Source organism: Lepisma saccharinum, chromosome 22 (genome assembly GCF_977018435.1).
Source record: "Lepisma saccharinum chromosome 22, izLepSacc3.1, whole genome shotgun sequence".
Taxonomy (NCBI): domain Eukaryota; kingdom Metazoa; phylum Arthropoda; class Insecta; order Zygentoma; family Lepismatidae; genus Lepisma; species Lepisma saccharinum.
In genome coordinates, this window is record NC_139250.1 from 18,960,039 (window position 1) to 18,975,465 (window position 15,427).

At 37.2% G+C, this 15,427-nt stretch overlaps 1 protein-coding gene across 1 annotated transcript in view; it reads right to left on the bottom strand.

Moving 5' to 3' along the window:
- LOC146004911 (uncharacterized) overlaps window positions 1-15,140 on the bottom strand; it is a 29,525-nt gene extending 14,385 nt beyond the window's left edge. Inside the window, exons 1-4 of the mRNA XM_083143945.1 lie at window positions 14,856-15,140; window positions 13,211-13,454; window positions 5,791-5,889; window positions 4,659-4,947 (exon numbers count right to left, since the gene is read on the bottom strand). Of these exons, the coding sequence (XP_083000071.1) occupies window positions 4,659-4,947; window positions 5,791-5,889; window positions 13,211-13,454; window positions 14,856-15,047 (824 nt within the window). The 5' untranslated portion in view covers window positions 15,048-15,140. The remainder of the gene's footprint in view (window positions 1-4,658; window positions 4,948-5,790; window positions 5,890-13,210; window positions 13,455-14,855) is intronic.
- Window positions 15,141-15,427: the final 287 nt, after the last annotated feature.

Genomic DNA, 15,427 nt, shown 5'->3' on the forward strand with positions numbered 1-15,427 from the left:
TGACAAAAATTTTGGAAAAAAGTGCGCATTATACATGAGTAAATACGGTATACCATTGCATTTATTCTAGGGAATCAAAATAACCTACTCCTCTAACAAGCCAATATCACCCCAATTGGTACATTATTGGAATCAACTGGCATAAATGTATAGATAAAATAACTGATAATTTTACTGAACCAAACAATTTAGTACATATGCCTTAGTTTTGGAGAGTAAATGTCCAAATATGCAGTATTTATTTCAACAGAAAATACAATAAAGTCATCTGGTAACATACATTAATTAAGGAGGTTAAAGAACGATAAATGCTCTTCAAGGAATATTTAAAATTTTATATCAGACAAAGAAAATAAGAATTCATTGGGAAAAATTTCATATCATTCCATACCTAATAAGTACTGTATTTTTTGTGGGAAACACGTTTTTGTAACTACGTATCTGGAATCATGTACAATGACATACAACATTTGTACCAGCGTTTGGCATGGCAATCAACAATTTCCAGTCCTGGTCAGGCTTGGCACTGAACACTACCCAAATAGGCAGGTGAAAGGCAAGACAAATTTGGAGAAAATGCACAACAGGTATATAGCGGAACCTTGATTTTACATTTTTCATAGAAACCAAGATGGAAAAACTTAAAATGCTATCAAATATAAAATTCAAGGACAGTCCTGTATTTATAAATTTATTTTACAAAACCAGGACATATACCGCATTTACTAATGTACAGGGTGTCCGAGAAGTCTTTGTATGAAAACAAAAATTAACTGTATCCGCTATATGCAACATAGACATGAAAAAATGGTACCAAAATGTTCGGAAACTATTCAAGTTTATTTTGTTTCAGGTATCTGTAACGTTGCAGTAGTGTAACAGTGCCAGTGTCCAGCAAACCGGAAAAATACACAAATCAGGAAAAAGTTGAGTGTGTCCTGTGGTTTCACGAGAGCATCACAAAAAACAGTGCAGAGACAGTTTAAAACATCGTACGGACAGGTGCTGCCTGATGGTAGGAGCATTAAGTCGTGGTATGACAAATTCAAGTCCACAGGATCTGTTGCTGACACACCGAGAAGTAGCCCATCATCAACCTCAGATGAAAGGGTGGAAGATGTCCGAGTGGCTTTGTGCGCAGTCCGAAGAAATCCGTGCATACGGCCTCACGTCAATTACAGATGCCAAAAAGTTCTAGTCATGATGTGTTACACAAACGTTTACTGTTTCGTACATACAAAGTGCAAATCCTGCAGGCTTTGTTCTCCAATGACGGCAAACGTCGGTATAACTTTGCGGTGAAAATGTTATACGCATTGACGCTGATAATGCCTATCTGGAACGTGTTGCTTTTTCAGATGAGGCAGTCTTTCATATCAGTGGTTTAGTGAATAGACACAACGTGCGTATCTGGGGTAAAGAGCCCCCTCATGAAATGAGAGAGTCGACTATGGACAGGCCGAAGGTGAATGTTTGGTGCATGCTGCTGCATGACAGAATAATCGGACAATTCTTTTTCTGTGATGACACCGTAACATCTGGAGTGTATCTTGACATGTTGCAATTGTTTGCTGTTCCTCAATTGCTAGAATACCACCCAGATGTTATCTTTCAACAAGACTGTGCACCACCACATTGGAATCTGGAGGTTCGTTCCTACCTTGATCAGACATTTCCTGGAAAATGGATTAGTCGAGATGTATCGACAGCGTGGCCTGCACGATCTCCGGACATAACCCCTTTAGATTTTTCTATGGGGTTATATGAAAGACAATGTCTACATAACTCATGTATCCGATCTTGCAACTCTGCAACAATGGATACGAGGGTCACTATTTATATTTTGAGCCTAACAATGAAAAAACAGGAATTTGGCATTGAAAACTGCTTTATTGTTTTTCGAAGTATTCTCCTTTATGGTCAATACACTTTTGCATTCGTTCGAACCATTTGTCAAAGCAGTTTTTCCAATCTTCTTGAGATACATCCATAATATGGTTTTTGAATGCATCAACGGCATCTTCCGCCGACGAAAATCGTTGACCACGCAATTTATTCTTGACATTCGGGAACAAGAAGAAGTCATTGGGTGCCAAATCAGGACTGTACGGCGGATGACCCATCAATTCGATTTTTTGACTGTTCATAAAGTCGGTTGTTAGACGAGATGTGTGACAGCTGGCATTGTCTTGAAGAATGATCCAACGGCGTTTGTTTGTTTTCCGTATTTGACCGAAGACCTCTGGCAAACAAATTGTTGTCTACCATTCAGAGTTGACCGTTCTACGTTCCTCTAAAGGCACAGTTGCCACATGACCAGTTTTCCCAAAAAAACAGGCGACCATTTGTTTCGATGTGCTTCGAGCGCGAACAACTTTTGTTGGATTGGGTTCATCTTGAAACACCCATACAGTCGACTGCTGTTTACGTTCCGGCTCATATGCATATATCCATGATTCGTCACCTGTTACAATCTTATATACGTCTTTTGAAGCACCACGATTGTATTTATTGAGCATTTGTTTGCACCAATTGACGCGAGCGTCTTTTTGAGTTTTTGTCAAATTGTGTGGGATCCAACGAGAACATACCTTTCTCACAGCTAAATGATCATGTAATATTTTATATATGCTGGTGGAACTAATGCCTATGGTTGCCTCAATCTCACAGTATGTCACATTATGATCTTACAGTATTAGGTTTTGCACAGCATCAATGTTTTCTTGAACAACAACTGATTTTGGACGCCATTCGCGAATCTCGTCGGCGAGCGAATGGCGGCCACTATTAAATTCGTTATACCAGCGTTTCACAGTGGCAAAGGATGGGGCTTCATCGCCAAATGTGGAAGTAAGTTGATCGATGCACTCTTGTCTTGATAATCCACGTCGAAAATCGTAAAAAATCATCGCATAAAAATGTTCACGAGTTAATTCCATTTTATTGTCGAGCAATCTCCAAGGCAACATAAACAACACAAATGAAGCTATTGACAAAACTTTTGAAGTACGTTATGGTCAATAATGCCAGACGATTCCGTGCAAACGTCAAATCGTGCCTAACTTCAATCAGTGTTGCCAAGGCTCAAAATATAAATAGTGAACCTCGTAATCCAAGTCATCACATCAATCCCTCCTATGATGTTGGCTAATGCATTGCGAGAAGTTGAATTTCAACTAGATGTACTCCGTGCTACCAAGGGTGCTCACGTGGAGATTTATTGATTTCTTTCCTAATGACAATAAAACTTGAATAGTTTCCAAACATTTTGGTACTGTTTTTTCATGTCTATGTTGCATATAGCGGATACAGTTAATTTTTTTCATACAAAGACTTCTCAGACACCCGGTAATGCGCACTTCTTTCCAAAATTTTTGCCTCCAAAAAGTGTGGTGTGTATTATGCACGGAATATTTTTTTTTTGTTTGTTTACGGAACCCTATCATGTTATATCGTTGTAAAGCTTGAATTCTGCAGTTTCTGAATATGGCAACAGTATTCAATTCAAGATGGTGGCACTTATTTGCAATGTGGTTGAAATAAGCTCATTACTACAAAAGGAAGGAACATTCTGATTTTTATGGTACTTTGTATGAAAAACAAGATAAGGAAAAATAAAATAATTGAAATGTATTACTGGTCAAATAATATGACATATATGTTCGTTTGTGTGCCGCGTTTAGTAAGTTGCTTTATGTACATTTTTCGTGTTGCATTATTTGAACTGTTGGTGATTTATTGTTGGTTTTGGTTTGTAAAATGGCAAAGAGGAAACATGCCAAGTGCCAAGAAAAGTGTGCAAGTTCAGATTGTTTTTCCTAAGTTCAAGTTTCTAATAGTATCTAACAGTGCCGCAGATGGGGGGGGGGCACTTGCCCCCCCTGCTTTTTGCCACTTTTACCCCCACACTATGCTAAATCTTGTCTACAAAGAGAAATATACTGTCTTTGCTCCCCCCCCCCTGGTTTTTGAACCCAATCGCCGCCACTGTCTATGTAATAGTATTGTCAAACAGGATTGCGAAATATTCTTTCACTCGTCCTTCATACCTACTGAAGATATTGCAATGACACTTGGCGGACACATTACGCAAAGACCATAGTATTTTTCAAGGTAGATTATAATCGGGTACCTATATCCAGGGCTGGTCCAGAGGGCTCCCAAGTTACCAAAAGGGATTTTTCAGAGGTAAATTTCACGAATTATCCCCGATTTCACTTTCCCCATACTTGATGTACTCATGTGCGTGGTACCACTTGAAAGCCTGTTCTATTCTGAAGAGAAAGACGTATGAACCATGATACTCGGATGAATTGTGCGGAAGCAGTGGCTACTTAAAAATATTACTACGCAGAGCGAGAAAGCATTTTGTCAGAAAATTACACTGGGAAGGGGTTAATGTGTGTTTCAAGGTGACTGCAATGCAAAAGAAGTTTAGACGTTTACTTTTAAAAAAATTTGGGCATGGAGATTATCCATAAAAATGAAAAAAAATTGCACTAATTTGTAAGGTATTAATCAAATCAGTAAAATAATCGGTAATTTTACCAATACACCAATATGCCCATATTGGCCAATACCGATAGAGTACTGACAGACGTTACCTCACTGGATAATATCATTAAAAGTTAATAGAAAAATGTATAATAAATAATCACCTGTTCTCTTCATTTTTCTTTTCCTTGTCTTTTTCACTTTTCTTCGGGCTCTTTTCATGCCCTTCCTCATCTTTCTTCACATCTTCTGTCTTCGTCTCTTTCTCTTCTTTGTTAGCATCCTTCTTTTTCTCAATCTTAATTTCGTCCTTGCTACGTTCATTCTCCTCTGGTTTCACATCATCATCCTTCTTAATGGAGTCTGTGTTTTCTTCCTTCTTCTCAGGAAGGATTTCTTCGTTCTTTGCCTTCTTCTTCTTTTTAGCTGGGGTGCCTTCCTTGCTGACATTTCCTGTTAAAATACAAACTGGTTTTACAAGGCGTCTTGAGTTTGTCACTTGTGACATGACACTGATGCAATAATTGATCATTTTTATTATTAATGATGGTATTTTTTTGTAATTATTATAATTAATAAGCCTACATAACTGCACATACCGGGTGGCCAGAATTAAAGTTACCCAAGTCAGAGCCCTCTGTAGCCTGTTTGAGGCATCGTAAAACATTGAAATTTGGTGAAAACCCACTATGCAGACCATGGGGAAGAGGATGGCATCTGCCACCAGGTTGAAATGTGGCGCTGTACAAAAATGATGGGTTGTACAAATAATCACGTTATGTGATTTAGCTGAGTTATTAATTAGAAAGACATTTGTTAGTGGCTGGAAGTTGCGAGAAAATAATATCTCGGTTATTGCAAGATTGCAAGGTAAAGGTACCATAACCAATTGGGGCAGTTTACATCATTATTACAACCAATCATGGATGTACAGCACCACATTTCAACCTGGTGGCGGAAAATTGAACTATTTATTTTTTTATCGCCATCCTGTTCCCCATGGTCTGCATAGATTCACCAAATTTCAGAGTTCTACGATGCCTCAAACAGGCTACAGAGGGCTCTAAGTTGGGTAACTTTAATTCTGGCCACCCGGTATACAATCAACAAAGAAAGCAATGATTCAATAACAAATTTGTTTCTTGAATATTAGTGATAAAAAATAAAGTGTGGGCTTGTGTGGTACGGTATGTTAGTTCCTCGTAAGGCAAGGGTAAGCGAGGGTTAAAATATCAGTTCTTGGTTTGCCCACTATAGAAATAGCAAGGTCTAATTGCATTTTATATATATACTTACCTAGCTTATCAGAGATCACGTCCTTGATATCCTCTGTCTGTCCGTCCTCCCTTTTTCTGTTCTTTTTCTCCTTGCGAGACACAGCTTGTACCCACTGACCTAAAAAGATAAAAAAATACTTCTTCAACATTTCCCCTATATCGTAAAATTCGCATAAAATGCATTAACAGCAGAAAGTTATCTTCAATAGAAGGAAGTATGGGAAACTTTGATGTTAAATATACAAATTGGAAATTATGACAAGTGAATATTTGAGACACTGTTGGGCTGGCTTTAGACGAAAGCATTTCCTTTAACATTCTTGCTAGCATAAATGCTCCCCAAAATCTTATAACAGATAGTATTTTTATTATTTTCCTGTAGTTTACGGTTATTACAAGCATAAGAAAACAGTTTTTCATTGTGACGTTTCAGGCGAACACACGCTCCCTTCATCAGACATTTATTTTCAATTTTACAAAAAAAACAGTTATAACAATGGTTAGCAATTTTTTAAACAAAAACAATCCATTATATAATGGATGTTGTCAATGTTACATTGTTGAAATATATATATACAACAATGTAACATTGACAACATCCATTATATAAGGGATTCTTTTTGTTTAAAAAATTGCTAACCAATGTTATAACTGTATCATTAGTCAAAATGAAAATAAATGTCTGATGAAGGGAGCGCCTAAAACGTCACAACAAAAAACTGTTTTCTTATGCTTGTAATAAACGTAAACTACAGGAAAATAATTCTACAATGCAAGCAATGCGTACATACAAGAAAACTATTACTAGATAGTATTTTACACGAAAGCATTTCGTGGACCATTTCGGTTAGCTGTTGCAATTACAATGTATATTACATACAGCACGAAAGGCAGGTCGAGTTACACAGTCTATGCTGTGACAATTGAAAAAGCTAAAATATTCTTCCATATGTGTAAAGTAAATGTTGTGAAGTATATATTTAATCAGTGCCATTCTACTCTACCTAAAACCATTTAATACGAAGCGACATTCCTCTCGGTTGAATAGTTATCGTCTTTTAAAAGCGATACGTTGTTTACATCTCACGCGGTTGCCATTACAACTGCACTCGTGACCTAGAGGTTGCTTCTGATTGGTTATGCTACGAAAAATGCTACGGAAACAGAGCTGGTTCTGTCCTTGAGAACTGCCATAACATTTCTCACTTTACACGGTAGCATTTTGGTCATGGCATAAATGTTAAGAAAAATGATTTTGTCTAAAGCGGACCTTACTTTATTTAAACCTTCCGATTTGAGTTCTACTTCTAAAGCCCCGTAGAACTAGAATCATTACTAGACAGAAAAATAAAGAATGTGAATAAAAGGGAAAATTATACAGGGTGCATCAACTGAACCTGACTGTTTTTAATTACAAATAAAAACAAAACTCTTTCGTGCAATTAAGTCAATTTAATGCATGCTGTACATCTCAAAGCATTTTAGGAAAATAGCACGAATGGCAGTTTCTTGACAAGGACAGTTCATTTCTTGAATGACTCATCAAAACAGAGACCCTGAATTCATTCAATGTTCTTGGGAGTGCGAACCTTACGACGTCCACCAGGAGTTCATTTCATTGCCGATGCAGTCTCCTTGAAGTTCCTTACCCAGAGTAAAATGGTATTCCAGCAGGGAACATGCAAATTACGGTGAATATTAAAGGCACGCTGTGTTGCCACCGCACACACATTCATTATGAAAAATGTCTCAACCACAAAAACACGGTGTTGTGACGACCACTGCTCCATGCTGACTGACATGCTTTAATAACTAACAGCTGATTGCCATTACTTCTTGCAACTCCCATTCAGTGTTGATTTAAAAACCATCAGATTTAGTTGCCACACCTCACAGGTGCTCTATTCCAAAAATGAGCTGTCCCTGAGAAGGAACTTCCACTTGTTATTTTCCTAAAATGCTTTTAGATGTAGTACAGGGTGGCCCAAAAATGGTAACCAAAATGTAGAAATGTTGTACATGTGTTCAGTTACCACCAGGTTCAATTGAAGGACCCTGTATAATTTGCAAAGAAATGTAATGTAGACAATATCCAACAAAAAAATGTAGGTGTGCAAGAAATAATGGTAAATGAAAGGAAAAGTAACAAACCATCAAGAGGATGCATTGCCCCCATCCACAACAGCAATTTCTGGCCCTACCCTTGGACATGCTTCAGCAAGGCTTTGTTTCTTCTCCCCCCTCTCTACCTCAGTTTCCACCACTTTCATTTAGATGTGTTATTTGTTTTTCCATGCTTGGTTTATGCCCCATTGGGTTACTGGATGCATTCCTTGCCACAATTTACAACAGCTAATGGTGTTGGTAGTTTATTTTCACAGAATACATGCTGTTACACAACAAGCAGCAATGTCACACATGCGAATAAATGTCATGTTGAGTTGCATGGATAAAGGTGGCATTTTTGAATGTTTGTAGTACCAAAACAATGCACCAACAAAAAATGTACAAAGTTGTTTGTTTCATAATTTAGAACTGCATAATTTGTATTCATGTCCACATATTTTTAGATTAATTAAATCAAGATGATTTAGGTGGGCAGGTCATGTGGCACAAATGGGAGAGGAAAGGGTTTACAGGATTCTTGTTGGCAAACCTGATGGTAAGGGACCAGTAGGAACGCCAAGACAAAGATGGGGGTATAACATTGAGATGGACCTAAAAGAAATTGGTAAGGATGGAAAAGATTGGATTGATCTTGCCAAGGATAGGGACAGGTGGAAGGCTTGTGTTGCTGCAGGCATAACCCTTTGGGTTTAAGAAGGCTAGAGAGTTAGTTATACCAGTGGTCGAGCAACCTCAGTGTTGAGTTCTTGCCATTCCTTCAATTCCTTGGGTGAGCTTAGCATGCCCTTCATTAATTTAATCACATCACCATTCACCACACCATAGCGATTATATAAAGAAATGGTGCTAAATAAGACAGGTTGGTTGTTTCTCCATGCTTAAGAAAAACCCTAAGATCTCATATGCTTCCAACGACCCAGCTAGTTTGCTGATAACTAGGGCCCAGATAATTATGTAATTACATGCTTTTTTCTGTCAACATTTTTGAGTTTCATTCGAAAAAGTGCCTACAAACATGTATTTTAAACTACATATATTTACATATTTCACTCGCGAGTACATATTTCACTCTATAAGCACATATATTTACATATTTCTTGATATTTGCACATATAGATGAACTACTTCACTGGAATTCAACAGAAGGGTGGTGGTTTTGCAATAGAGAGACGGACGAAGAAGAGGGAGAAACCTATGATGCCAAATTTCTGACAGCCTTAAACTTGTTCATTCTACAGTAGCTTCCCTGGAAAGTGTTGAAGGAATTGTTGGGGATGCACTGAAGAAAAAGATTGTGTTCCATTTTGGAGAAGAATCAGGGTTACAATACAATCCGTGCTATTAACAGATTGTTAACTGAAGGCAAAAGCTCTGATATTGAGTACACACCAGAAGATTTGTGCAAGTTCAAATATGCACCAATTACTTTGTGTGATGTGGGGAGGTCATTTAGTCAATACAAAGTCCTGTTATGCGATAACAGGAGAAGTTTCGTGTATGACAATTTGAAACACATTTTTGTTTCTTACTGTTACAGGGGACATGTGTTGTAAAAGTAACAGTAATTCAGAAAGTGTATTTCTGATGTGCTTTTTGTTCACTTGCTGAATTTGTTCCAAGAAAATAGGACATACATGCAGGTAATGTAATATTTTTTATGTTACATATTTCTTACTTGTTGAATAGTTTAATTACATATTTTTGAATTTTTAAATACATATATATGTACATATTTTTCAGTTTCTTTAGTACATAATTATCCCGGTCCTACTGATAACTAACTTACCATCCAGCCATATACAACTTCACAGCTTCAGTGTACTTTTCGAAACAATTCAGCTCACTTCTTTTATTAGTGGTGTAAAGCATGTATCAATACATGAGCCTAATTCAGCATTCAATATCTCACACCCTGATTTATAATGTTATATGAGCATGTTAATAATACCATCTCCACAGCACAGATATGAGTGATTGTGTTTTCGTATTTATTTGAAGAGACTTTTATTCCCATTTCAATGCATCTATCATTAGTGTCAAATTACGTTGCTACTACACCATGGATTGATTGATTTGGTTTATAACGCTTTGCTTTTCAGCTAATCGCGAAGGTGAGGATGAGTGGTGATATGATGAAGGGACAGACACTCACAACAAACACCCATATCCAGGACAGGATTTGAGTCTGGGGCCCCTAGCATCATAGCATGCTGTGCAAACCACTTCACCACAGAGGCCAGCACTAGACAATTGAGTTATATGAATTAGAAAGTTGTCATTTTGTGCTCCTTTTCGCTAATTACAATGAGCATGTCTAGGTCAGCACTTGAACCTAGAAATTCAGTGGCACCAACATCTAGGAGTTCAATAAAATAGTTATTGTTGTTTATTTATTAATTTGCTTTATTTTACTTCACTTCTTATGCCACTTTTGGCTAATTTGCAAAGATGGGGATGAGTGATGATATGATGAAATTGATGAATGGACATTCACCCACACCGGGATTTGAAACCGGGACCCCTGGCATTGTAGTGCAATGTGCTAACCGCAGGGGTCGGCTTCAATAAAATACACCCTGAATGCTGAACACTTGTGATTTCTCATCTACAGAGTGTCTCAAAAGTCGTGCAACCCAAACTTTGAAAATTTATATCACAAAAACCGTAAGAAATATTTACACCGGGTTTGTTGCATTATAAAGCCTCATCCATTCATATTTTTCAATGATTAGCATTATCAACTTATTCCATACAGAAAATTAAATAAATTAATGACTGGCGGAAGGCAGCGTTAAATTTTTTCCAGAAATGAACTTTTGAGTGAGAAAACTAAGAAATTATCGGAGAGCCTCAATTAGATGTCTGATGACTGACACCATGTCAATCTGTCATTTATAATCAATAATGATCATGTGCAGCATTTGATGGATTTATGAACGGTTGAGTGAAAAAGTGCTATTTATGGGACATATCTCCGCAGCTGGCAACACTAGCAGGTTGAAATTTTGTCACCAGATGCACACAACACATGCCTAAGTATTGGAAATACATTTACGAGAAAAATCAAAATCATAATTTTGCACCGAAATTTGACTTTTATGTGTAAATCTCCACGCACCTGGCAACCCTGCCATTCCAACACAGCACGGGAGCTTGTTACGAAAAGGGCGGAGCGAGTCATAAATGTGGCTTCTACATGTCTACTTTTTTATTATTATTACACTTTGGACATTAATGTTCTGATTAAATCACTAAACTCATCACGTTGGCTATCACTGGTTTAATAAAATTATCATGTATTAAATAAAGCCATTACAATATTTTATAAACAATGTCAATTTGCTGAAAACATCTGAGAACTGATCTTCAACACTAAATACCAACTCTTAACAATATGTGGGATCATTTGTTGCTGTTTAATATTATTGATTTTGTCGTCCGAAAAAACACAGTCTGACAATAGTAAACGCAATACTCGTGTGTCACAGTACACCATACTCCAAGTTTTTTTTTTTTGGATGGAGCAGTAACCCGTGGATCGCATGACAATTTTCAGCAGATCATGTTCTGCTGTTTTGGTAGTTAACAAATGAAAACAAGCCTCATCAGTGAAGAAAGAAAAAAGAAAAAAAAGGAAAAAAAAAAACAAGAATTCTGATGCCATTTTATTCGATAAGAGATCGACACCACCTACAGTACTTCAAGCATTTATCCTTATCAAGGTTTATGATTCCCCGATGGCACAGTAGTAGCGTCGTCGCCTTGTAATCAAGGAGTGCCGGGTTCGATACCCGGTGGTAGCACAAGTTGTTTGAATCCCACTTTAAACTGTAGGTCCAGTCCCGATTAGCCTTACTATGCATAATGTGGACTTAAAAACACCAAATCAATGTTCAATTAACAAGGGTTATGCATATCCCCCACTGCAGCAGGGGTTAAATCCGATGGCAACCACTTCTTGTTTTGTCACATACATTTCCAGTTTCTCGAAATCGACGCACTAGTCGTAAAACAGATGTTTTATGAGGTATAGCAGAAGCAGGGTATTTTTCTTGGAAAACCTCTTGCACATCAGTAGTAAAATACTCTTCAACAATGCACTGCTCTAATGAATACACCATGCTGAATCAACCGGGCACTGTAGTGGTGAAGCGAGAGCAAAGAAAATTCAGGGTAGCCAGGGACAGCCTAGGATTCTCTAAAATCGGTACAAAATCATGATTTATGATTTTTCACGTAAATGTATGACCAATACTTAGGCACATGTTGCATGCGTCTGGTGAGAAAATTTCAACCTGCTAGTGTTGCTAGCTGTGGAGATATGTTCCAAAAATGGCACTTTTTCACTCAACCCATAAAATTACCAATCATAAATCCATCAAATGCTGCACATGATCATTATTGGTTGCAAATAACAGATTGACATGGCGTAAGTCATCAGACGTCTAAATAAGGCTCTCCAATAATTCCTTATATAGTTTTCTCTCAAAAGTGCATTTCTGGAAAAATTTTAACGCTGCCTTCCGCCTGTTATTAATTTTCTGTATGGAGTAAACTTATAATGTCAAGCATTAAAAAATATCTCAAAGGTTGAGGCTTTATAATGCAGGAAACCCGGTGTAAATATTTCTTACGGTTTTCGTGATATAAAATTTCAAAGTTTGGGTTACGTGACTTTTGAAACATTCTGTATTTCATTGATTCAAAATTCACTGTCATTATTGTGAATTATCTACTGAGAGCAAGGCTAAATAAAAGAAAGTCCAAAACATGCTAGGACATATGTATTGAAAAGAAGGCTTCTGATTCAAGACTCACCTAACACATAGGGAGATTATGTGATAGTTTGTTCAATATTATATTTATGAAATATTTCTGTATGTGATGAAATTTAACTGTGGTTGCAACTGCATCATGAAACCTGTGGACTTTGCATGTAACTTCTTGGTTCTGGTCCCGGAGCAAATGACAGGTAAAGAGACAGTTTTGTAAGTTTCAGTGACATACTGAGCATCTTTAAAGTTATCTTAACTGATGTGCAACAGTGTTTGTAGCACTTGCTGCATATTGAGTTAGGCGTGACCCCTTACAAATGAGTTTGTTCTAGGTCTGGCCATTCAAAGGGTGATTAAAATGTAGCATTTACACTGTTCATTCTCTTGATATTTCATACCTTACATTACAGTCAAGTCAGGATGAAAGGATCAAATGCATGTGTGTGAATTTATCCAGAAATTGTGGGGGATATAATCATGCTACAAGCTATACAAACAATTAGCAGTAGCTATTAATTACAAAACAATGTTACATACCATCATCAAAATCGGCTGGTATCTCTTCGATTTCCTTCTGTTTCTGGAGATTCTTCTCATTCTTTTTGTTTTTGGCCTCAACTGCCTTATTTTCTTTCTTCTGTTGTTTTGCTGCACTCTTGTTTGCACCTTCCTTCACTGGAGACTGTTGTCCTTTTTCTTGCTTTTTCTCTACTACTTTTTCTGATGGCTTGGCAGATGAAGTTTCCTGTCCCCGTGTAACATGACCATTGGCTTGGGATTTCTGAAGCAATAAATGTAGTATATATAACAACGGTAAGACAAAAGAAGAACCATAGCTTATATGAACATTTGGTTACATGTACGTAATAAGTACCAAAGTTTTATTACATGTTATGAAAAAAAAAAGAACTTTTATTGCTTTAGTCATATGAAGAAACTTGCACTACAACCATTAGTAATGCAAAAGATCCTAAAGATCCTACACAATGAGCGTTATTTACGAGGCAAGAAATTAACTTACATCATATATCTACCTTCACCAATATAGTACTGATCAACCAAGAAATTCAAAACTTGTTCACTTGTAGCCGAGTCAACACTAATGTTATTCCAAATCGGAGACCACATACCTAACTTACAGATTTCAAATATAGGTAAAAGTATGGTATAGGGAAAACACATTTCTTCAAATTTACAGGAGAAACTACTTACGGAAATGAGTTTTTGTAGACTATTGAAAGCTCGTGCAAGTGTTTTCTCCCTTCTTTCAACTTATTCGGCCGATAAATCATGTATTTTTCGACATTAATGTCTCTCCGATACACAAAACTCTTGCCTCCATTACGTTCGACTAGGTGAACCAAATGTTCCGTGCATTACATGACGTAACCCCCGGTCAGCGCTTCCAAACTTGCCATTGTTTTGCGAGCACATGACAATTTTAACTATGTTTGCATAACCTAACAGAACCTAACCTTGCGTGCATGGTTCGTGGGGTTTTCTGTGCATGGTTCGTGGGGCTATGCGTGCATGGTTCGTGGGGCTATTAAAATGGTTTGTGGGGCTACATGTGCATGGTTCGTGGGGTTTTCAAAGCCGGAAAAAAATACAAAATGAGTAACACGAAAGTAGGTATTTTTCGGTGAAGAAGGTTGCAACACTGCAAACCCACTGATCATCGACAACGCTAGTTAAGATTTCTCCGCCATATTGTGTGTGTGAGGAACGAACAATAATTACTCAATATGTGGAAAATTGAAAATATTTTCGTGAGAAAAGCGAAATCCCACCTTAAACAATGTTTCGCAATGCATAATAGGTAAGTACGAATGAAAAAAATGACGAAATGAACGAGTGAAATGTGTTTTCCCTATACCATACTGTTACCAAAATATATATAACAAGATAATATTAACTATTATCAAAGATCTTGTACTAACTAACTTACATGCTTTACTAAAAACCTTCAGCTCTTAAATGCCACTGCCGTGTGAAAATAATTCAGACATACTTGAGAAGTCTGCTGGTTATTCTGAACTAAGATACTACGTTTCGAACATAAGCGACCTGATATCACTACCGATGTAAAGGAAAATAAAGCATCAACATGGTAAGCTATAATGACAATATTTATCAACTAAAGCAACATTTAAAAAATATAAATTTGAGCTCTTTAACCTACCTTGTCCTTCAATTTTCGTTTCTTGCCAGCTGGTTTCCGGTCATCGGCCGTCGAAGTTAGCCGCAAGAACTTAGGTTCCTCTGCAGTTTTAAATCCAAAAGCAAACACTAACACTGCACACAAGATCACAAACCCAACCGGAAATGCATATTGTGTATTTACAACTTCTGTTAATTCCATTGCGGATATCATTCCAACGTAAACATTAATGAAATTCTCCAACTAAGCTACGTTGAGGCATCCTTTTCCTTTGCTAGCAAGAAGTGACGCGTACGTGACGTCAGTGACAACGTTTAATAAAATTGAACCTATCCAGACTCGACTCGCTGCAAGCACAGAGATGGCGATTTTTCGAAGAGTGATCAATTTTTAAATAATGCGTGTATTGAGATATTCATCTCAAAATTGATATAAGGTGGTTGTTTTTGCATTTCTTGAATGAAAACTGATATTTCCAAAAAAAAAATTACGACACAATGCAGAGAACTTGCGTGCTTTCACGGCGTCACAACACCGCTCAAAGGCTCTTGCTCATCACGTCTATGTTCCAAATAAATAAGATCACGTATATT